General features: G+C 51.2%; 9 protein-coding genes across 9 annotated transcripts; 4 read left to right on the top strand and 5 right to left on the bottom strand.

The window, feature by feature from the left end:
• Positions 1-115: 115 nt before the first annotated feature.
• AYO21_09311 (hypothetical protein) lies at positions 116-3,955 on the bottom strand (the record flags this gene model as incomplete). Its single annotated transcript, XM_022659248.1, has 9 exons — positions 116-573; positions 624-819; positions 889-1,797; positions 2,043-2,247; positions 2,295-2,502; positions 2,557-2,985; positions 3,034-3,534; positions 3,612-3,749; positions 3,814-3,955. 9 exons carry the CDS (start codon positions 3,953-3,955, stop codon positions 116-118), a joined length of 3,186 nt encoding a protein of 1,061 aa, XP_022508456.1.
• Positions 3,956-4,284: 329 nt separating this feature from the next.
• AYO21_09310 (hypothetical protein) lies at positions 4,285-5,350 on the top strand (the record flags this gene model as incomplete). The annotated part of the gene is made up of 2 exons (XM_022659247.1): positions 4,285-5,160; positions 5,219-5,350. The coding sequence occupies 2 exons, from the start codon at positions 4,285-4,287 to the stop codon at positions 5,348-5,350; spliced, it is 1,008 nt and encodes a 335-aa protein (XP_022508455.1).
• Positions 5,351-5,402: 52 nt separating this feature from the next.
• AYO21_09309 (hypothetical protein) lies at positions 5,403-6,401 on the bottom strand (the record flags this gene model as incomplete). Its single annotated transcript, XM_022659246.1, has 1 exon — positions 5,403-6,401. The coding sequence occupies one exon, from the start codon at positions 6,399-6,401 to the stop codon at positions 5,403-5,405; it is 999 nt and encodes a 332-aa protein (XP_022508454.1).
• Positions 6,402-6,741: 340 nt separating this feature from the next.
• AYO21_09308 (hypothetical protein) lies at positions 6,742-7,902 on the top strand (the record flags this gene model as incomplete). Its single annotated transcript, XM_022659245.1, has 1 exon — positions 6,742-7,902. One exon carries the CDS (start codon positions 6,742-6,744, stop codon positions 7,900-7,902), a length of 1,161 nt encoding a protein of 386 aa, XP_022508453.1.
• Positions 7,903-8,510: 608 nt separating this feature from the next.
• AYO21_09307 (hypothetical protein) lies at positions 8,511-9,120 on the bottom strand (the record flags this gene model as incomplete). The annotated part of the gene is made up of 2 exons (XM_022659244.1): positions 8,511-8,810; positions 8,863-9,120. The coding sequence occupies 2 exons, from the start codon at positions 9,118-9,120 to the stop codon at positions 8,511-8,513; spliced, it is 558 nt and encodes a 185-aa protein (XP_022508452.1).
• A 1,214-nt stretch (positions 9,121-10,334) lies between these two features.
• On the bottom strand, positions 10,335-12,032 carry AYO21_09306 (hypothetical protein; the record flags this gene model as incomplete). Its single annotated transcript, XM_022659243.1, has 1 exon — positions 10,335-12,032. The coding sequence occupies one exon, from the start codon at positions 12,030-12,032 to the stop codon at positions 10,335-10,337; it is 1,698 nt and encodes a 565-aa protein (XP_022508451.1).
• A 995-nt stretch (positions 12,033-13,027) lies between these two features.
• AYO21_09305 (hypothetical protein) lies at positions 13,028-17,353 on the bottom strand (the record flags this gene model as incomplete). The annotated part of the gene is made up of 1 exon (XM_022659242.1): positions 13,028-17,353. One exon carries the CDS (start codon positions 17,351-17,353, stop codon positions 13,028-13,030), a length of 4,326 nt encoding a protein of 1,441 aa, XP_022508450.1.
• Positions 17,354-19,107: 1,754 nt separating this feature from the next.
• On the top strand, positions 19,108-19,677 carry AYO21_09304 (hypothetical protein; the record flags this gene model as incomplete). The annotated part of the gene is made up of 1 exon (XM_022659241.1): positions 19,108-19,677. The coding sequence occupies one exon, from the start codon at positions 19,108-19,110 to the stop codon at positions 19,675-19,677; it is 570 nt and encodes a 189-aa protein (XP_022508449.1).
• Positions 19,678-20,005: 328 nt separating this feature from the next.
• AYO21_09303 (hypothetical protein) lies at positions 20,006-21,287 on the top strand (the record flags this gene model as incomplete). The annotated part of the gene is made up of 4 exons (XM_022659240.1): positions 20,006-20,033; positions 20,257-20,439; positions 20,501-20,671; positions 20,881-21,287. The coding sequence occupies 4 exons, from the start codon at positions 20,006-20,008 to the stop codon at positions 21,285-21,287; spliced, it is 789 nt and encodes a 262-aa protein (XP_022508448.1).
• Between the last annotated feature and the right edge of the window lie 12 nt (positions 21,288-21,299).

Raw genomic sequence — 21,299 nt, 5'->3', positions numbered from 1 at the left:
GAGATCCAGTCATCGATATTTCTTTCAGCCTTGGGAGATCTCAATCTTTCTGATTCAACCTCAACTCGAAGTCAGTCTACCACCCCTGCTGCATTCGCCGTCCTATGACTTGGGCTCACTTGCCCACTTCCTCCACCTGCTCATGCACAATATTCCCAGTCTTCGACTCGGATGCTGTCGCTAAATCGATACCCCTCCTAGCCGCGAACTTATCTTCAAGCCCAAAAAGTTGGCTCATTTCCTCCAAGGTGCGCCCCCGCGTTTCAACCATGGCATACCGGACAAACAAGAATGCCAGCACACAGATCCCGGAGTAGATGATATACAAGCCCCAGCCGATGGCATCTCCAATTGGAGGACTGGCCTGAGCGACAATATAGCATCCCGTCCACAAGCTCATGGTGCTCAACGCGTTGCCCTTGGCCCGTAGCGCAACTGGCCAGATCTCGCTGGCATATGTCCAACTCCCCACGCCCCAGCTGATGTTGAAGAAGACATAGAACAAGTACGGGAATACGACTATGGCATAATTGCCGCTCGCGCCCGGGTATTTCTCTGCATGCCACTGAAGGACTTTGTCCGCGTCAGACCCATGCCATGCTGGAATTTCTTGAGCGACTTACCTGTGATCCCAATCATCGCACCCATCATTCCGACCACACCGATTTGAAGCCACGTCTTCCGTCCGAGCCTGTCGAAGATAAAAATGGGGATCCATGCGAAAACAAACAAGACAATCCCAACCCCCCCTGTCGCCAAGTTGCGTGTATGGGCAGAGCTGATCCCGCCACGCTCGTACAAGCTTGGGGTATAGTATAGCTGCAGTGCTCAAATTGTCAGTTTTCTCTCGTTGTGGCAACTTTTAGGGGAAAAGAGTCGTGGTCTCACGATAGAATTGGTGCCCGTTATCTGCTGGAAGAACTGCACGCCGGTTCCAATGAGCGTGACACGCAGAATGGGCCAAGTGAACATATCCTTCCACCTGGTAACTGCAACCCTCTTCTCAAATGCAACTCTCTCGGCGATTTCTTGCATCTCAATTTCCGCAGCTTCATCTCCGTGCAGCCTCGCGAGAACCTCTCGCGCGCAAGTGTGTCGGTCTTGCTGCACAAGCCAACGGGGGCTTGGGGGAACCCAGAACCAGCATCCGACAGCCAGAACAACAGCAGGAATGATCTGGATGGCCAAAGGTATGCGCCACCAGTCAGGTGTGTCCAGGTATGCAAATCCATAGTCGAGCCAGAAGGCGATAAGCTCACCGAAGCACAGGATCATCTGTTCGATACCAATGATTCGACCCCTCAACCCTGCCGGAGCGATCTCTGATACATATAAGGGCACCCCCGCCGCACAGGCCCCTACTCCATATCCAAGAATGACACGCCCAACAGTAATGGTCGGGACGTCGTAGGACGCCGCCTGAATGACGGCTCCAATGACAAACACAACGCTGGCAATCGACAAAGTTCGTTCTCGACCACATTGGTCCGCCAAATATCCGATGCTCATTGCCCCCATGAAGCAGCCCACGTCGTACAGGGATACGACAGCACCCGTGACCCAAGAATTGGCTGGCTTCATGAGATGGATCCAGCGGTCATCAGCCACTATAATTCCCATCACACCTTGGTCATAACCAAAGAGGAAGGCTCCCAGGGATACGAAAGCAGTTACGAGGTAGACATATCTCAGATTTGCAGGACGGGGACTGGTAGCATCATAGTTGGGGGAACGCTCGATGACCTTGGTTTGCTTGATTGATAACATCCTCGAATATGCGCGCGTGAGCTCGTACGTCTGAACAAAAACTGCTAGTCTCGAGGAGCTGTCGAGGTGAAGACAAGCAAGTGAAGAGTTCTTATACACCTGGGACGAACCGGCGTCAAAGAGTTCTCACGGTACCCTTCAATGTGGAGTTTGACCGCCCCTCGCTTCCGGACATGTCAAGGCCGATCGTTCGGAGTCGCTAACCAGATTCGACTTCGAGACGGTTAGCCTCCGGGCTCAACAACAGGGTTTTCACGCACATCCCAGCAACGTACCTTGAGACCAAAGTCTCTTCCCCAAGATGAGAACTGTAGGCCAGATGGGGTGACGCGGGTGGGTGCGGAGTCGTTCACGCCCCATTCCAGGTCCGTTCGAGCTGTTCCCGTGCTATAGAAGTTGGCCACCCTGTGCGAAGCTCTGTTTGGACCAGGAGATCTCTTAAAAGCACCTGCTCCCGCTGGGAATCGAAGCGATCGCCGACTGTTGAGATGTCAGAAGTCTAGGACCCAATGCTAGGAGAGGCGAACTTGCACAATGCTACGGCCATACAGGCCACTAGGCTAGCCGGAGGGGTTTGTGGGTTTGACTGAGCTATTCCGCATAATGTCCTGACGTCTCGTTTGACGACCTCTTCCATGTCCATCATTGTTCGCCTGTGGGATGGACCAACACGGGGCAATGGACGGTGTGCGCTGAGCAACAGATGTGCCATGGTTATGTATTGCCAACCCATGACTGCAACATTATCATCACAATGAGATTCACGATGGTCGTCGCAGTGACACTTACCGTGACAATCCATCTGGATTCGAATATCTGGAAAAGCGTGCTCCAGACGGTTCAGCCCTTGGTATACAGGGTCAAAAGATGCTGGACGATCTCTTTGCCATGTCTCGATATCTTCCATCAATTGCAGATACCTTGACAGCGTTGTAGATTCCTCGCCAAAGACAAAGGCCTGTACTTTGCCACATTGGTACGTGGCCTGGACCGTCCACGACCAGTCATCCACAGGGCTCGAAGGCGGCTGCATCTCGGGCAGAATCAGATTGAAAGGTCTTTGCGTAGTGATGGACATGAAAATTTCCTGGCGAAAAGCCGCCCAATAGCACGCCTTTCTCAATGCCGTTGCTGATAGCTGAGGGCGAGCCTGAGACGCGTTGATAAGGGCCTGGGTCCCGAAGAGATGTTTCTGAGGGTCTGATCCCACGATTGGTACTGTACGAGAGTCAGTCAGGGGAAACGAGACGCCTGCAACGCACTAACCATCCATCTCTTCCAATAGTCGTAGAATGACTATGGCTGCAAGAAGCTCATCGTCTTGGATCGCCGACTTGTCCCCGAGCTTTGGGATCATGGTTTGAAGACACGCGTTGTAATATCGATCGGCTGCGAAATGTTCAAACTCGCCCGTCCGACTTCGATGCCGAGCAGCCAGTGCCAGCATCGCGTTGGCCAACGTTGCATTCTGGCGAGCTCTGAGGGGGACCTCGTCCGCAAAATGTCTGTCAGCATCGCTGAAGTCGAAGAAGCAAGCGCAATTGTCGATGAAGTATCTCATTAACTCGGCGGATTCTTTGGTGGAAAAGGGTGTGTCGTCCTCGCGTGTTCTCAGTATAGGACGCAGCGCTTGTCCAGCCAGAAATGGCGTTGGATCATTCAGTGCGAGTACCACCTCATTCGACAGCTGGTCAAGTTGTGGCACGTGCATAGATCCCTGTTGAATGTCTCTCTCTTCCGAGGGGTGGTTCGTGGCTTTCCCATGTCCTAAAAGCGGAGTTTCATCTACGAAGTCAACTGCAGATATTAGCATCCACCCAGAAATCTTGTCGCTCCCTACTTACCTTTTGGAGGAACGGGCACCCAAACCTGCTGTGTCTCGAATTTTTGTGGCTTGGAAATGCGTCGATACTGCGTTGGCCTACGGATGCACTGTCGACCAGCCTTTACGCAGCGCCCACATCGTGGGTGCTGGTCATCACCTGAAAGAGGTCAGCAATAGGACTGACTTGTGCGGGGCCGCAAAGGATGGAAACATGATCACACATTTGATATGCTTCTTGCGACAGAAATCACAGGACATGTCAGTTGTATGTGAGAGGAAGACGAGGGAGACAATCCGGAGAAGTTGGTCGTTTGCGGAGGATTTCTGTGGGGAATCGGCTTCAATGACACGTCCACGGCCCATTTGGACCCGGGATCTATTGCCTCTTCCTGTCTCTCCAGAACTCGCTTCGGAGACTTGTCGGACGGAGATTTCCTTTCTTGAACCTCGACATCCTTCGTCGCCCCAATTGGGAGGTTTCCGATGTCGATCACGCATGTCACGGAGACAAAGGTGGCGATATGGAATTGACCACGAGTGACGGGTGGGATCAATCAGCACTGGTGTCGGCGTCAAGATGTATATCTTGACTCGCTGGTGCCAGCCATCCCTTGATATTTTACCTCTTTGCAGAATCCTGGTCGACACTACCCGTTTGAGCTATTCAAATAATCGCTTCAACTTTGGTTAGAATGCCCCACGCAGAATCCCCGGAGTCGCAATTGACGTCCAGAGAGCAATTCTTCGTCAATGACGGACCTTTAGCTTCCGACCAGTATGCCGATTTGCGGCCGACTTCACTGGACACTCCAATTGAGGAGGCTCGCAGACGGTTCCGCGCAGACGGATATCTCTTTGTAAAAGGCCTGTTGCCGCGAAAGGATGTGCTCGCGGCGAGAGAGGAATATTTCAAGCTCCTTTCCCCGTGCGGCGTTCTCAAACCAGGCACCAAGCCTGTCGAGGGCATCTTCGACGACACCAAGGACAAGCTCGACTTCCCTGGGATTGGAGCTGGCTTCACAGATTCCAATGGCCGCCCAACGGGGCCGCATCCTGAAGTGGCTGCGTTGTTTGTCGATCTAGCTCTCCAAGCACACACCGAGGACTGGTACAAGGAGGATTTCTGCAAACATCCCGCGTTGCGGAATTACGTGGCGCAGCTTACGGGCTGGGGCGATGACACGCTGGGGATCCGAAGGACACTCTTGCGGAACAACACTCCGGGAAATAAAGCGATCGGAGTACACTACGATCAGATTTTCCTGAGATATGGCGAGGACACTGCAATCACTGCTTGGGTGCCCATGGGAGATGTCTCCAGGCAGGGCGGCGGCTTGATATACCTCGAACAAGGACACACTCTTGGTGCCGAGATTGAACGGGATTTTACGACCAAAGCGAAGGCTTCAGGGTTGACGGACGACGAGGCCAAGAGCGCCTTTAACCAAAACATGATGAGCGGAGGCCTGCTGGCCGATGGTCCGGCCGAGTTTGGGAAGCGGTGGAATCGCCGCTGGCTGTTGACGGCATACGAGGCTGGTGATGTCGTGTTTCACAACGCATATGCGGTAAAACAGATGCCCTTTTTGTTTTGTTCCCCTGCCTTTCACTGACTTCAGATTGTAGATCCATGCCTCGACGATCAACCATGACCCGGAAAATAGGATTCGATTGGGTACAGATCTAAGATTTGTCAACAAGTCTCGTCCATGGGACACCCGGTGGGCCAACGACTATGCATTTGGAGATGGTGTTTGAAAGCTACCCTCCAGTCCGCTGAGGGAAATGAATGCGTCGTCCAGGTCTAGAATCAAAAGTCATCGACCACCAAACCCATGCCTTTCTCCTTGGCCATCCCAAGCAGGCTTCCTGCCATAACCAAGTCCATAATACCCAAGCCCACACACTTGAAGATGACATTCCCTTGGATATCAAGGGAGTTTGAGTCCTGTAACTCCCCGATCTCAATCAGCTGATTTTCCTGGACGTTGGCTGTGATTAGTTCCCCAGCCTCGACGAGGCAGCCTTCCTTGGTATCTACGTAGATGTGTCCCCCAGACAAGAGCGTTTCGGAATCAACCTCGTGCATGGACGGCTTATAGGATCCTATGAGGGAGATGAACCGGGCCTTCTTGTCAAGGTAGCTGAACGGGAAATGCGGCGTCGTTGAGGGCGTGCAGCAGCAAATGATATCTGAAGCCACAAGGCATTCTCGTAGCTGCGCATCGAAATCCTCGGCCGTCTTCAGCAGCATCCGACACACAAGGTCGGCGTGTTGCTGCTTCAAATCGGCGAAGAGCTGCTCCATCCTTCGAGGGCTGCTCCTGTTCACGACAGTGACGTGCTTCACGTCACTCAGCAGCAGAGCAAGCTTCAAGTGCCACTCTGCTTGTCGACCAGCTCCAAAGATGACGATGTTCCTCTTGCTATTGGGCCATCGGATATAAGGGATCATGACAGCCAGCGAGGTCCGAAACGCGGTGACTTCCTCGGCGTTCAAGACGCCCAGCAGTTCGCCATCCGGGGTGAAGACGTTGATGCAGCCTTTGAGGCCTTTGGGGCTGATGGTGACGGTCTTGATGCCCGTCGAAGTGGTGATGGAAGACGGCATGAACAGCGACGTGTTACCGGTTTTTGTCACGATGGATTCCCTCTCCGGTTGATGAATGATTCGTTCTGACGGCGAGACATTTTTGGTCGACGAGTATGCGCGGAGGATGTTGTGGAAATCGGACAGGAGGCGATGGCATTCTGGGACCGAGATATTGGAGAGTAAAGAGTGCACGTCGCGCTCCTTCAGAATAATCATTGTATGGGAATCTGGGGAGAGTTAGATGTCAGATGTTGAATCGATATCGCGTGTGGTACAGCTACTGTGCAGGAGCAGAAATAAAAAATCAGATGAACCCCTCATCAACCTGGAATTTTTAACCTTTTAACCTCTTTTCCTCTATGAGCTTGTTATAGTACGGGATGGGGACAAATGTGGTTCCCGCGTTCCGTTCCATACCTATTGTCATTTGCAGAGTTCCTTACAAAGGATAGAGCCTTGATTGAATCAATTGCATAATATCTCGCCATTTATCACACGCCATGTAAACAATAGGTGAAACACAGCCTACACAAGACCTCCAGACTTCAGTTTCAGCATGCCAACCACATCAAAAACATACACTCTTCTTCTACTCGGAGATGTCATGATTGGACGTTTCATCGATGCCCTGCTACCCACCAGTATAGGTCGCCAATCGCCGCATTCTGACCCCGAATCGGCCGCATCGAAAATTGACAAACACATTCTCCCACTCTATCCCCAACTCAAGTCATATGACTACCTCGCGCCCTGGGGCAACAGCGTCGAGTTGATCCGAAGGTCAGATCTGGTGCTTTCAAACCTCGAAACGGCAGTGACGACAAGCGAGAAGAAGTGGCCGAGTAAAATATTCAACTATCGCACTCATCCTGGGAATATCCAGTGTTTGACCGAGGTCGGCATGGGCGGTGGGGCGAGAAGAGGCTATGTCAGCTTGGCAAACAACCATACCCTGGACTGGGATGTAGAGGGTTGGCAAGAAACAGTCGAGACGTTGGTCAACAATGGCGTACAGTTTGCAGGGGCTGGTCGAACGAAGGAGGAGTCTCACAGACCTGCGACACTGCGCCTCGGGGGTCCGGAGGGGTGGGAGATCAAGTGTTGGAGTTTTGCGGATCACCCCAGCGAGTGGTCAGCCGTGGACACCTTCAACTACATCACATACACGGGCAAGGGAAGGGAGACGATAGAAGGGCGGCTCTTGGCCAAAGATGACAGCGAGGGGCAGGGAAAGGTGGGCCTCAAAGTGGTGTCGATGCATTGGGGGCCAAACTATCGCTGGCATCCCGCACAGGAAATTATTGACCTGGCGCATTGGATGATCGACGAATGCGGCGTGGACCTGATCCACGGCCATAGCAGCCACCATCTTCAGGGCGTGGAGATATACAACGGGAAGCTGATCGTCTATGGATGTGGTGACTTTGTGGATGACTATGCGGTTGATCCCAATTACCGAAACGATCTGAGTGCCGCCTGGAGAGTTTCCGTGAGTGAGAAGGCAGAAAGGAAGGAGGGGGAGAGCGGGCTTGAGATAAAGAGGCTGGAGGTCTTTCCGAACAGGATCGAGAGCTTCCAGGCACATCTATTGGAGGCAGACGACCCGGATCACGACTGGGTAGAGAATACATTTAGAAGGCTGTGTCTCCAGTTCGGAACACAAGTCCAGAAAGATTCTGGAAATGAGGGGCAGATTGTCGTCCTAGTCACCGTTTGACAGAATAACGAGGTGACGAGACGGTGCGAAAAGGGATGATCATCTGCCGTTTGACTGGCGGTCTACAACGTCTTTTCGGCGACGGATGATGTATGATCTTGGGAGTTTGATCGAAGAAAACACATCGACAACTCAGAGGCGATGGTGACGGGTGTATCTGGCAACGACCACTTGCCTGGTCTACGGAAATACTGTTGGGGCGAGCAAATCGAGTATTCCAAATCGCAGCATTGGGCCAATTAGACTGTATTCCATGAGCTACTGGGGCACAGGTTACAAGTAATACATGGGCCAGTCCACAGAGTCACACTGCTTTAGTTGAGTGCGTGGTGTATCTCCTGGAGCACTGTCAGGAAAGATCACAGGATCGGACATGGGCGCACAGAGATGACCTTCTAAAGCTTACGGCGACAAAAAACGATATGACGTGAAAAGAAATCCGATTTATTTCGACCACAGTGCAGGCAGGCATTATCTGTGGCAGCCCCTATCTCAATCACACCTAGAAGAATCTTAGAAGAGTGTTGATATCAAGGTGAAAATACAGCCGTAATCTTCATCAAGTGAACTCGGCTTCAGACCCAGCACCTCTCTCCCGCATGCCTGTTCTATGCCAGAGGAAGCTTGGTGCCATCCCTGCTGAAGACGGTGAAGCCAGTGTCGATTCCCCAGCCAATGTTGTTGAATTCAACAAACATGTCGGCGACCTTTTTCTCCGGAGTGATCTCAAAGAGGTTGAATCCGTTGACCGGGATCTGTCTGCTTCCAATGCCTGCCATGTTCCAGAACCAGAGAACGTTTGTGCAGCCAGCGACCATGGACTTGTAGGTTGTGATGTTCGTGATGGATGGTGCTAGAAGAACGCCTTGAATGTACTGAGCTTTGCCAGAGAAGGTGACAGCGCCAATCTACTCTGAATTAGTCATAGTAGTCAATTTGTGTCCACGAGTGTATTCATACCGGGTGGCCAGCAAGCATATTGATCGAGTCAGACTTTTCGAAAAAATCGTCCGTCAGCAACGCTTGAGCAGTGGCGTTCGAAGCAGCAACATCTGGGTGATCAAGGATGCTGATGAATTTGGCAACAATGTCATCGGCGTCGGCTTGAGTAAGACAGTTGCTCTCGGGGTTTTTGGGACCATGCCAGTCACGCCAGCCGGGAAGCGCAGCGACGGATGATGCGAGGAGGAGAGGGGCAACAATGCTTGAGAACTTCATGATGATTGTGTTTGGTAAAGATCGACAGGAGGAGCAGAAGTAAACCGGAAAGAATGACAGTGAGTCAAAAAGAGTGACTTGGGCGAGTGGAATGATTGGAACGAGTGACTTGTGGTAGTAGTTGCTTTGAGGAAAGAAGAGTGACTTTGGGTGACTTGACGCTTGCTATAAGTACTCAATCCTGTATCTATCCAGCCATGAGACATGCCCAGGCCCTTGTACCTCTCATCACTGCAATAAGACCTGGTCTTTCGTATACGGTATACCCGAAGGAAAATTGGCTTAATCTCTTCTCGGCCAGGCAGAATGAAGCAACATCGTGCCTTGTCCCGTAGCCTTGTCCAAGCCACGTTCAGGAGGAACAGGACGTCAACCGTCATCGAGGCTCGTCACAACCTTCGTCTGAGGGCAGGGGTATAGAGTTTTGGCCAAGTCCGGGTATCGGTCTTCTGGGATCGACATGCCAATCGTGCCTGGATTCGGCGAATTAGCTGAAAGATTGACCCAGGATGAGGCTTCACAGACCCTTTGCACAAGGTCAGGCCTTTTGTTCGCCCCCGCGATCTGCAATTTCCCCAACCCGCCGTTGTCCGACGGTGAAGACTATGTGTCGCTACAAACTCACGTTCCGTGTCGAGTGCTTCGTATGACCTGCGAGTACGGGGCGCAGCTGAAATTACCGTTGAGTCACGAGAATCACGAGACGGCAGGACTGTACGTTGGGAAAGGAAAATGTCTCTGTCCTGATCTGATGTCAACAACGATGTCTGAGGTCAGCAGGACTGCATGTAGTCACAGCCTCGAAGTAGTGGTTTCGCAGGAAGTCCTGAGATTAAAGGAGCAGAGATGCTTGGCATGTCGCCATTTGCGATTTCATTCCCAACCAATAATGTCAGCAGCAGCGACGAACTCCTTTTTTAAGGTCTTTCCTAACCCCTCCTTCCCCTTTTTCGACTGATCTAGGCTTGGCTTAAGTATAGACATTTGCTCTTGGCAATGCCGGGAATACTCTATAAGCTTTGGCGGAAGCGGCTTACAGCTGATACATCCTTCCTTCTTTGCCAGTCTCCGTAGTCCAAACCAAACACTTGGATCCCCCTGGTGAGGCTGACTCAGGTAGAGAGTGTAGAGCAGGATTTGATGAGGGTCGCTCTCTCTGTAGTAGAGACAAGCCAAGAAAGATCAGTTTCACGCCCAGAAGGATGGAATCCCTGTTACTGTATGAAGCTGGTCACGATGGTGATGACAGCTGTGTAAATCATGCACACAACACCCAGTATCATCAACACGACATCTCCAGCTTTGGCCCATCTGGACTGTGCCACCCCCCTGTAGTGCAGGAGTGGCGGATATATGTAGACAAGCGGAACGCAACAGATCGAACCAATAAGCGCGACAAACGTGTCCAGGTTACTCGACCCCAGAATTGCAACCAAGGCGCAAAGCACGACGAGAACCGTCCTGAAACCATTCTTCTTCCACTTGATGGACGTGTCTCGTTTGCCAGAACGATGGCCAAACATCTTACCTTCGAGAATTCGAAGGGCCGGAAATAGCTGGACTGGGGTGCCAGCCATAACCGCAAGCGCGTATAGAAGTTGGACCGCGTTAACGAGTCTGCTGCTTTGTGGGAAATTGGAGATGACTTCAATCTTGGTTGCCGAGCCAAATGTTGCGTAGCAGAGTGCTCCTATGGAAGTGAAGATGATGGTGATGATGAGCATAATGACCCACAGAAGCGGTTCGAACTTTTCAGGCTCGCGCATCGACGATTGAATGGGAAGGATGAGACCAATTCCCTCGAAAGTGAAGATGGCTGAGCCAATGGTAAGGGTGTAGTGCTGAGGGTTGAACAGCTGGACCGTAGGATTAAGTCCGTTCATTGCCAGGTAAGAAATGTCATAGTAGTAAATGTAAGCTAGCCCGAGCAGTATGAAAATGTCGGCCACCAGCGCTGCGGGACCAAGCTTGGAGATATTGCGGATGAATGCCAATGGAATTAAAGCGATCAGCTGAAGGGCAATCAAGATATTGGTCGATATCCGAGCGGAGCCTCTGGTAACTGCTTCTTCGAATGCATACAGATTTTGAGCGACGAATACAGTCCCAGCGCAAACGAACCCGAGCTGTGAGATTGTGACCGACCCAAGGATGATAGCCCTCATTCTAGGACCGCCAATTACTTCACCGAGCTCACCATAGCCGCTCCTCTTGTAGATCTGGCGACACTGCAGTAAGAGATGAAACGCCCATGTCGTGACCAATGAGACTGTCAACAGTGTCATGGACGAGAAAAGGATGCCACCATTGTTGAAGGCTTTGGGTAAGAACATGATTCCAGTGCCGATGAATGCTTTGAGCAAGGTGAAGAAGGTCTTCGTCATCCCTGCATCTCCCGCCTTGGCCATGGTGGTGCTTCGCCGAAGTAGTGGCCTCGTCTCTGAGAGTGCCTCTTCCTCATCCTCAAGCGCTGATTCATCTTCCGAGTCTTCCAAATCCTCACCAGCGAACGCTCCGTAGAGGGAGAGAAACTCGACGAAATTTCTCGTGACGGGAATCACCGCAGGATTGAAGCGGCCATACTTCTTGCGGACAAACTCTCGCCGGAAGCCACCTGGAGCAAGTTGTTCGGATACTGAAATCTCGTTCTCCATTGTGGTGGAGGATTCATTTGGATGCGAAAAGGTGGCGGCTCGCTGTAACTTGTTCCGATTTTGAATCTTGTATAAATCGCGGTGTATGTCACCGCCTTGGAGCTTGAGAGACGATTCCGGCTCTGGCTCTGAAGGACCCCTTGGCGCATCATCATCGGGATGCACACCATCAAAGTCAGCAGTATAGCCCGAGGGGAGATGCCCAGCAACGACGCGCGCTGCCCGGTCGTCGTCAACAGCAGGGGGAGTGTCTGACATGGTATCAGAATTGACCAAGTTTCGGTGCTACAGAAGGGAGTGGGTATTTCGATCGAGGGTAGATGAGGAATTTGCTTCCATGGAATGGATATACTTTGAATGCTGTGAGAGCGAGCGCACAGTAAATGCGAATCTCATATTATATCAGATATTGAATGCCCAAACGCTGTTTGGTAAAGATGTTAAATGGAGGTGAAGGAAACTCGAGACGTCATTTCTACTACACTACGGTTGTGCTTTCAGGGCAGCGAATCCGATTGGCTCCAGCTCCATCCCCGCAGGGGTGAAAACAACAAAGCCAAAGTTTCTCGATGTTTCCAAAACTTCGTGCCATGTCTACGATGAGTGCCTGCGTTATAGCGTTACAGCGTCCAAACCTTGCTGACAGTGTCTGTCAAGTGTAGATTCGGCCCTACCCCCTCTCGCGGTCCTCCCGAACCCCCATGTTCAGTGATGCATCCATCACGCCTTCCGTTCAGCAACCCCGCCATCCCTGCCATCATCTATGAACCTGGGCTGCACCGACGGCCCCTATTTAGAGCCTCAGAAGTTCTCCCCCCGTTGCCGCGCTGTCCTTTCTTCCTGCGCCCTCTGATAGCATCGATATTGCGAGAGCTGCGGCTTCTGACGAGATTGAGCTTATTATGAAAAGGCCCTCAAAATGCAGAATGTCCAGTTTTCTGCCGATGTCTGATCAAACACTGCATTTCCTGCTGCCCCTCGTTGGACGGACTAAAATGAACAATTTACGCGTGCTGCGCTTCCATTGATCTTTCTAATCGAGACGGACTCAAAGAGACATTTTCAGAACATGGAATAGTGATCTTTTGCATAAGAGCTGGACGAAGTCAATGCAAGGAACGCTGGCAATCTTTTCCTGGAAATCAGCATCCTGTACCCACAACTCCCCAATCAATTCCGTTCCCAGTCTATTTTGTCTATGTCCATCTCTACATACTCGTGAATCTTCGAGCTGAACGCGTGATGCCCTTGATCTAAAGTCCAGCTCCGTCAGTGGGACCTTGGTAAAGCACACGACCAGCGGAAAGTACAACGCAAAAGTCAGCATTTTCCACAGCCGCCGTCCGATGAGCGATGGTGATGATTGTGCTTTCCCGCAACTCCTCCCTCAGTACACGCTGGATTTCGGTAGACGTGTCTAAATCGATGCTTGCCGTGGCCTCGTCCATGATGACGATGGCGCTCCTCCGCAGTATTGCTCGCGCAAGACCGACCAGTTGTCGCTGCCCTTGACTTAAATTCTTCCCTCCAGCATCGATCTGAGTCTCGAGCGTCCATCCATACTTCCCGCAGACCCTCGATAGCACGGATTCGCAGGCGAAATCGGAGTGCTCCTCCATTGGATCAAGATTGTGACGCAAGGACCCCGGGAACAGGATAGGTTCTTGTGCCAGAAAGGTTATTCTGCTTCTCAGAGCCTGTTTATCCACCTTGGCGATGTCGATGCCGTCAATTAAGATGCGACCATTCTCGGGAGTAATGGTCGCTAGCAATGCCATTGCCAGTGTTGACTTACCAGACCCTGTTCTGCCTGTGATAGCATTAGTCGATCCTCCCTCGAACCGAAGCGAAACATTCGTCAGTGCCGGTTCCAGATGAGGCTGATATCGAATGGTGGCATTCTCAAAGACGACATCGCTTCCATACGTGGGCCAGGCAGCTGGTGGCTGAACTGAAGTTGGGGGTTCCTGTTCGATATGCACCAGCTCGACCACTCTTTCAACGGACACGAAATTGAGTTGGAGCTGGCCGTATGATTTGCAAATGGCATGAGTGGACTGGACAAACTTGTTCGCCGAGATCAAGACAAAGGCAGTCAAGCCAGCTGATAGGCTGGAGAAAATCGCAAGCATCGTCAACAGGAATGTAGACACAGCTGACAGCATGTCGAATCGGTACATCAGCCAAGCCTGCAGACTCCAATAGAAATGGTCCATCTTCTGAAATGCGTCTGTGACCTGAATATTTCTTTCCTGAAACTGTGACTGTGCACAGAAAGCCCTGACAGTCATCAACCCATTTAGCAATGCACCAAAATTCGACATCAAGGGTGTCAGAGAGACCATCTCAAGCCTTCTCAAGCTTTGTGATGTTGGGAGAAATTGCAGGAAGATCAGCACAAAAGCCAGCGTCAGCGAAATGGCGAATGCCAGAAAGATCGGAGTAATGCTGGCAATGACGACCATAGACGTGATCCAAGCGACAGCATACCATATAACGACGAGAAACAACTCAGCGATGTTGCCATCGACGGTTCCCATGTCAGATGTCAGTCGATTCATCAATCTCCCAACTGGTGTCACATCGTAAAACTGGAAGCTGGCGTTGCTTATACGATGCATGACGACCTTGAACATTTGACGCGCAGCAGAGTATGTAACGACCAACATGGACATTTGGGAAAGCATAAGTGCCAGGGTCTCGCAGACCACGATGATGAGGAAGCCGAGAAGCCATGGTTGGACATTCACCCCTGGATCCGGAAACCTGTCGAATAGGCCCGAGACTGGACTCTCGAGAAGATGCACTTCGAACTCGGATCTGTCCAGCGCCAGAAACCGGACTTTGGTTTTGTTGTATGCTTCCCCCCATTCTTTCAGGAACCAGCTCTCACTCACATATGTGATGCGACAAAGAATGGCTGTCAGGACCACCATAAACCACCATCTCAGTGTCCCGGCTTTGATATATTCCCAATAGACTCGCATCTGCACTCCACCATGGGCTCGGTATTCGTCTTCCACGAATTTTTCTGGTATCGCAGCAGATTCATCGATAGTGTGAGAATTGCTGTCAGCTTCAACCGGGTCTGTCTCCGATGCTGTTGCCGATGTGACTCTAGATAATATCTCATCGTTTCGATGCAGCGAGGCTGTTCCATCGATGATCTCGATCAGTTGTGACGCCACGTGTTGACAAAGATCGGTCCGATGAGTTACAAGCACGACGATGCGACCCTCCATCAAGCTGCCGCATAAACATTTCTTCACAATCCACTCGGCTGTTTGGTGGTCCAGGGCGCTCAGAGGGTCATCGAGCAATAGAATTTGCGCTCGACTGTACACTGCTCTAGCTAGGGCGACTCTAGCCTTTTGGCCACCGGATAAACCAATGCCATTCTCGCCAATATTGGACAGATCTCCGTATTTGAAATTGGCTAGGTCTGGAAGAAGCGCGCATGCTTCTAAGGTCCTCTTGTACCGGGTATCGTCGTACTGAGAATTGAAAAGAATGTTTTCGCGGATGCTCATGCTTTGCAGCCACGGTGTTTGTGCACAATAACCGATGGCTGCGTGTGGTTTCATCAGTTTCCCTTGACGCAGATCAAGCTCGCCCAGAAGAGCCTGTAGCAATGCAGTTTTGCCTGCTGCCACAGGTCCAAATACAACCGTCAACCCGCGGGTGAATGAGACATTAAGATCATTGAGAACTGTCCCCGGGAGACCAGGCCATGAAAAGGAGGCATTATGCAGCTCTAACCGGTCGTCTGTGTACTCTCGATCGTCTGTTTCGTCAATCTTATCGGGCTCGGCTATGAATTCCGAGATCCGTCCTACCGCCACCGAAGCATTCAGCAGGACTGTGATTAACGTGGGTAGCTCTCGAATGTTGCTCTGCAGAAGTGCGAAAAGCTGCAATGCCGGGAAGGCAATGTCAACACGCAGCTCTTTTCCTGCCGCGACTGTATAGGCATAAAACGTGGCCACTGGGAGCAAGCCGCTAACGAATGAGTTGAGAAATCTGATGGCTGAGTTCAGTAAGAAGGTGACGATTCTCAGGTTGAGCTCTTTCTGCCGGGCCGTCATGACACCTTCAAGCCACGTCAGGTGCCAGCCGTACCATCGCAGGTGCCGTATGGCCTCTACATACTGACTGATTTTTTGCAATTTCATATCGGTGATTTTGCGTCGTTCCTTCTCCCAGCTGATGAGGATGCGCGCGAGGACATAGTTGAAGATCTGTGCTACGAGGACCACTGCCACACCAACAAAGCATGACCATCCGAGCAGCTGCCATATGAGAAAGATGGAAAGCAGGAGACCGAGCGGCTTGTTTATCAGAGTTTGAAATTCCCAGAAACGTTGTGCGACTTCGTACACGTCGTTTCGCATCAAGTTGAGGATCTTGCCCATCGATGCCGGCGGTTTCGCCTCGCTGACAGCATGTCTTCTGTTGAAGAATAAGGATTGACATTTTTGGAATGTCTCCCGCAAGCGGGTAATGAAGGGTTTTGCTGGCTCGTTTTGCCCGCTAACGACCCCTGCAGGTGCCGGTAATGGACCAGCCTCTGTGGTGTCGGAAGCACCAGGGGCGACTTCCACGGTCGACTCCGCCTCAATATCAGCCTGCTGCGGCAAACCACCAAGTATTTTCCGATTCAACGTCTTCTCGTATAACATGGTGATCATCTCGCCACGAGATCGTTCATAACAGCGTCTTCCAAACCAGAGGCTAAACACCCCACTCTGAGCGGCCACGGCTCTGGCCACAAGCATGAGCATCGCGTACATGATGGCCAGTCGTTTATCAACAGCTATCGTCTCCATGGCCTGCAGAAGCTTTTGGAGGATCATGGGAGCGGAGTAGTTGGCAGCCAATTCAACGATTGCGAGGATTGTGAGGAGCACAAGGTCGATCCAGTTTGCTTTCAACAATCGTGTGACGACAGTGCCCTTGAGCTCGCGGAAAGCGTCGTGCAAATGTCGGTGCTGGAATTCATAGGCGAGGCCCCAGACATCTTCGTCATGGAGTTGCTTTTTGTTCCCGATCTTTATCAAAGGGGACAACCAGGACACTGTCATCCATTGTAGAAGCGTCAGGTTGTCTTCAGGTGACCGAAATGCACAGGATGGTGTGTTGGAAGGACGACCAATCTCGGCGGAGCTCAAGGCAGGGTCACGCAGTGGCATGTTGACGACGACAACAGTGGCAATGGCGGCGAGTCCCACGTTGCAGCACATAAGCACCGCGTCCCTGCTATTCGGATTCTTGTAGAATTGAGTGGCGACTAAGCTCGACCCCGTGGCTAAAATAGCCACAAAGTCGACAAAGAGGAATATTGACCCGGTTCTGGGGCGCCATGCTGCAATATGGAGACCTGCGGTAACCCAAAGCGCAATGGCGACAAATGACCATGGTACATTGAAGGCCACGACAAGCTGGGTCACAAACCCCATCAATGACAGTATGAAGAGGGATGATGAGCCCCATGGTATCGCAGAACCTTTTGGCTCAATATCCACGACGTCGATATGTTCTTCAATAAAGGGTCTCGGCCATAGTCTGAAATGTTTCGACATTGCGGTTGGCGCACAAGTCCGTTTTTTCTAGGCAACAGATGTCTCAGGCAAATGAACTTTGGTGGTAGCCGTAGTGCTGCAATTTCATTTTGCCGGCGTATTATTGAAGACGGTTATCTGTCGCCCCACGGAAGTTCCAGATATGATTTGTCTCTCAGTAGGTTTGGACTTGCAAAGTCAAGACAACGGCAACAAGACGGTGTAAGATGCACTTGGGAGAATGTAACAAGTGGCGTTGCCAAGACGCTAACCACAAGTAGACAGAGTAGGGCGCTAGCGCGTCTAGTGGATACAAAGTAGTGGCTAGCCACGTGCTAGCTCACTACTGTCATATTCCCGCCCCTGTTTGATGGGCAGAGACGTGCTCTTTTGGCAAACTGCACAGATGTGATAAATCTTTCATCTGATCATGAAGTGTCTCCAAGTTGTTGATGAGTATTTGTGCCCTCTTGAGCACACTGCACAATGCACAATGAAATGACATCCTTGTGTTTCCTTTCGCATCTTTGTGAAGTTGTCGGTGATTTTGCGGTTCACGTGGTAAAGTCGATGTGTAAGTAGTACCAGCGTATTGTGCGTGTCTCCATTTCAATTTCAACTACGTCGGAGACCCTGACAGTCTTTAGAGGAAGAGTCGAGATTTCAGAGGGGAATTTTTTGTGTACTGGAGAATGCTTGGAACTTCCTACTTGATGTCGGGCCCGGTCTCCAAGGAAGCTCAATGCTCGTAACGTTTTCAGTCACCATCTAATCAATCCATGCAATGCCAACATCTGACGGTGAGACTTTGTGTTGCCAGTCGCTCTATGGTAAGAGCCTGTTCCGAGAACCTACGCTGGGATGAGTATGGCGGCAGGAACACATGTCGCCAACTGCCCACAAAAGCGCTATGACATGAGTTCAAACTTGTCACCCTTTTGATATAGTTGCGCCGTACGACAACTGATAAAATCCTTCCGCCCATAATTCCAGAACTCATTACATTATCTGTCGAGAGGTGAGGCTCGCTGCAGCTAACTGACCCTTCTAGCCCAACTGAGAAGCGGCCGCAAGTCGCAGTATCTTGACAAAACAGGGGGCCTGAGCTGACTGTACGAGTAGGAGCAGGCAGAATAAGCCAGTGGCATTTGTGGCCCCCCAAGGACAGTCTAGATCTCCCCATTTTCACAATCAAGCTATGATATTGGTGAGATTAGCTCCCACTTGGGGTATCGTGTATAATCGTTCATGCAGATGGGTTCGAAGATCGATGCGTGCGACACTCGACATCTCAGCTGAAGCTCGATATGTATGTTACCTCCACTACTCCGGAGGAGTGGACCAGTGGATTTCCCCATTCTTCGATCCACATTCAGGACGCCTCGTGTTGATGAGACCTGGCGACGAACCGACTACTCTCGCCATCATTGAGAACCAACCGCATCGTGGTCGGTCAGATTTTAGTTGGGATTCACAAAGAAGGCCTCAATTCGGCCGCATGGTGAGTCACATATTCCACTGGCAGATAATATACCATACAAGGACAAAGTGTGTATTAGTCCCGTAGATGCGATACAACCTGGAAACATATATCCAAAGGGCATCTCCTACCAGCGCCTATAAACGGGCGAATTTTCTGTCGTGCTAACAAACTCTGCATGAAATTCGAGTCTTCTCGACCGAAAGGTGCAATTCGTCTCTGATTTTTACACTGAAATTCTGAAAAGAGATTCCTCCTTCAAGCTTTCTACACGGTAGCAGTCCGAGCACGCAAAATGAATGCTGACAAGATACCCCTTGTTGTCGAATCGTCCTTAACCAACGGAGGTGAACGAACCGTTGTCGACTCCGACCTAGCTCCTGGCGCCAGTGCTCCATCGCATTATCACACCGACTTCACCGAGACATTCACTCTGGTCAGCGGCTCAATGACCGTTTGGACTTCAGAAGATTTGGACGAGGCCAACTTCAGACCAATCGAGCTCGAGGTGGGAAAAGCGGTCCCAGTTCCTCCAAACACGCTGCATAAATTTCTGGTCAACGAACAGTCCCGCGTCCACGTCGTCATGAGTCCCGGCACCCTAGGTTTCGAGAGAACGATTCTCATCATGCGCGGCACACAGGCAGATGGCACGTTTTCTCAGTTCAGCTCACCGGAGACCGAGAGTGGTGCAACATTCTATTGCGTACTCGGAGACCTCACCAACACCATTTTTGTTGGAGAGGCAAAGGCACAGCTTGACGCGTTACTCGCCGCGAAAGGTCCAGAGATCGAGGCTATAAAACAGGAGCTGATTAGCAAATATGCGTCTGATGAGCATTTGAAAAAGGCTGCAGGAATTTGAGTGCTGGCATGGAAAGAGGATGCTGTTTCAGATCTATTGGATACTGCACGTTGTCTCCTTATATAGGGTCTAGAGATGCACATCGCCACTAGAAATGCTCAGGAGAGAAACCGTTCTACCCCTTATGTCAGAGTAGTCCTGGGAAAGCAAGTCCATCTATCCCATGTGAAAAGCCATTTGAGGTGTATTGGGACAAGAAAGACCAACTCCAGTCTGCGCCCATACGGGTCATACCCAGTCGGACAGCAGGCAACACTCCGCACAACTGACGTAAACCTGGTCGTGACTAGAGAAGAACTCCGTTTGTCGTTTATTTTGCGGGAAAGGAATGGGTGATTCTTACATTCTACGTGTGGGTATGAACGTCACAATGACCGCAGAGATTTTTGTCGCCCACTATAAGAGATTAGCGGAAGAAAGGTATTCGAGCTCATCTGCCTTTCCCAAAACTGCTTGCAGGCTCTGCGTATATTTCGATCTCTACACCTGTTAACTAAGAGAAGAAGATGTCTAGTCACAGATCCGCGCCACTGCTGCCTCAACATTTCCAGCCACCTTCACCGCTTGAACATGGATAAGAACTCCACACGACTGCTCTGGCCCTGGGAGCCGAAGGCAAAGGGTTGCTCGCCGCAGACGAGTCCAAAGGGAGTATCAAGAAGCGGCTGGAGAAGCTGAAAAAGGAGAATGCCGAAGACAATCGGCGTGAGTGGCGAGATGTCATGTTCACAGCCGAAGGCCCGTTTGAGAAGTACATTTCTGGTATATCACCTTCGAAGAAACCCTCATAAAACATGACGCCCAGCTGAATTCCCAGTATAAGGGAAAATCATTTGTCAGCATCATCAAGGAACGGGAGACCAAACCCTGGGTATAAAGGTCGACAAGGGCACCGTGACTCTTCCACGGACGGTGCCAGAGGAAACAACAACCGAGGGATTGTATGGTCTGCTCGAAAGATGCAAACAATACTACGAGCGAGGTGCTCGCTTCAGTAAGTGGCGTTGTACCTATATTGTCTCGTCACGGACGCCGTCACATCTTGCGATTATGGACAATGCAGAGGAGCTGGCGTGGTATGCTGCCATCTCGCAACAGGCTGGCCTTGTCTCAGTCGTTGAACTTGAAGTGTTAATGACACATGACCAACCCTTGGAGAATTTGATGGAGGCTAACATTGCCTCCTACTTGGCGTTATTTGAGCGGCTGTCTTTGCGGTCGACTTTGCTGGGCTGGTGCTGAAGGCTTCGATGGTTGTCCCTGGCGACATGTCTGGACAAAAAGCAAGTCCCGAGCAGGTTGCGGAGGCTGCAGTGCATGTTCTCAGCAAGACTGTGCCTCAACCTGTACCAACCATTGTCTTCCTGTCTGGTGGACTCAGCGATTCTGATTCGATCTCGTTCCTTAACGCCATCAACAAAAGGAAACAATCGAACCCACCGGCGGCGCTTTGGGCCTTGACCTTCTCTTTCGGGAGAGCATTACAAGGCGTCGCTATGCAAGCTTGGGCAGATGGAAAGCTGAAAGAAAGTCAATCGATGTGGGTTGACCAAGCCAAATGGTCTAGAGAGGCTGCTGCTGGGAAATACGAGAGCGGTTGCCCGTCATAATGCTAGAGCCCA

Source organism: Fonsecaea monophora, assembly GCF_001642475.1.
Source record: "Fonsecaea monophora strain CBS 269.37 chromosome Unknown Scaff90, whole genome shotgun sequence".
NCBI classification, from domain to species: Eukaryota; Fungi; Ascomycota; class Eurotiomycetes; order Chaetothyriales; family Herpotrichiellaceae; genus Fonsecaea; species Fonsecaea monophora.
This window is presented reverse-complemented; position numbering and strand designations above follow the sequence as displayed.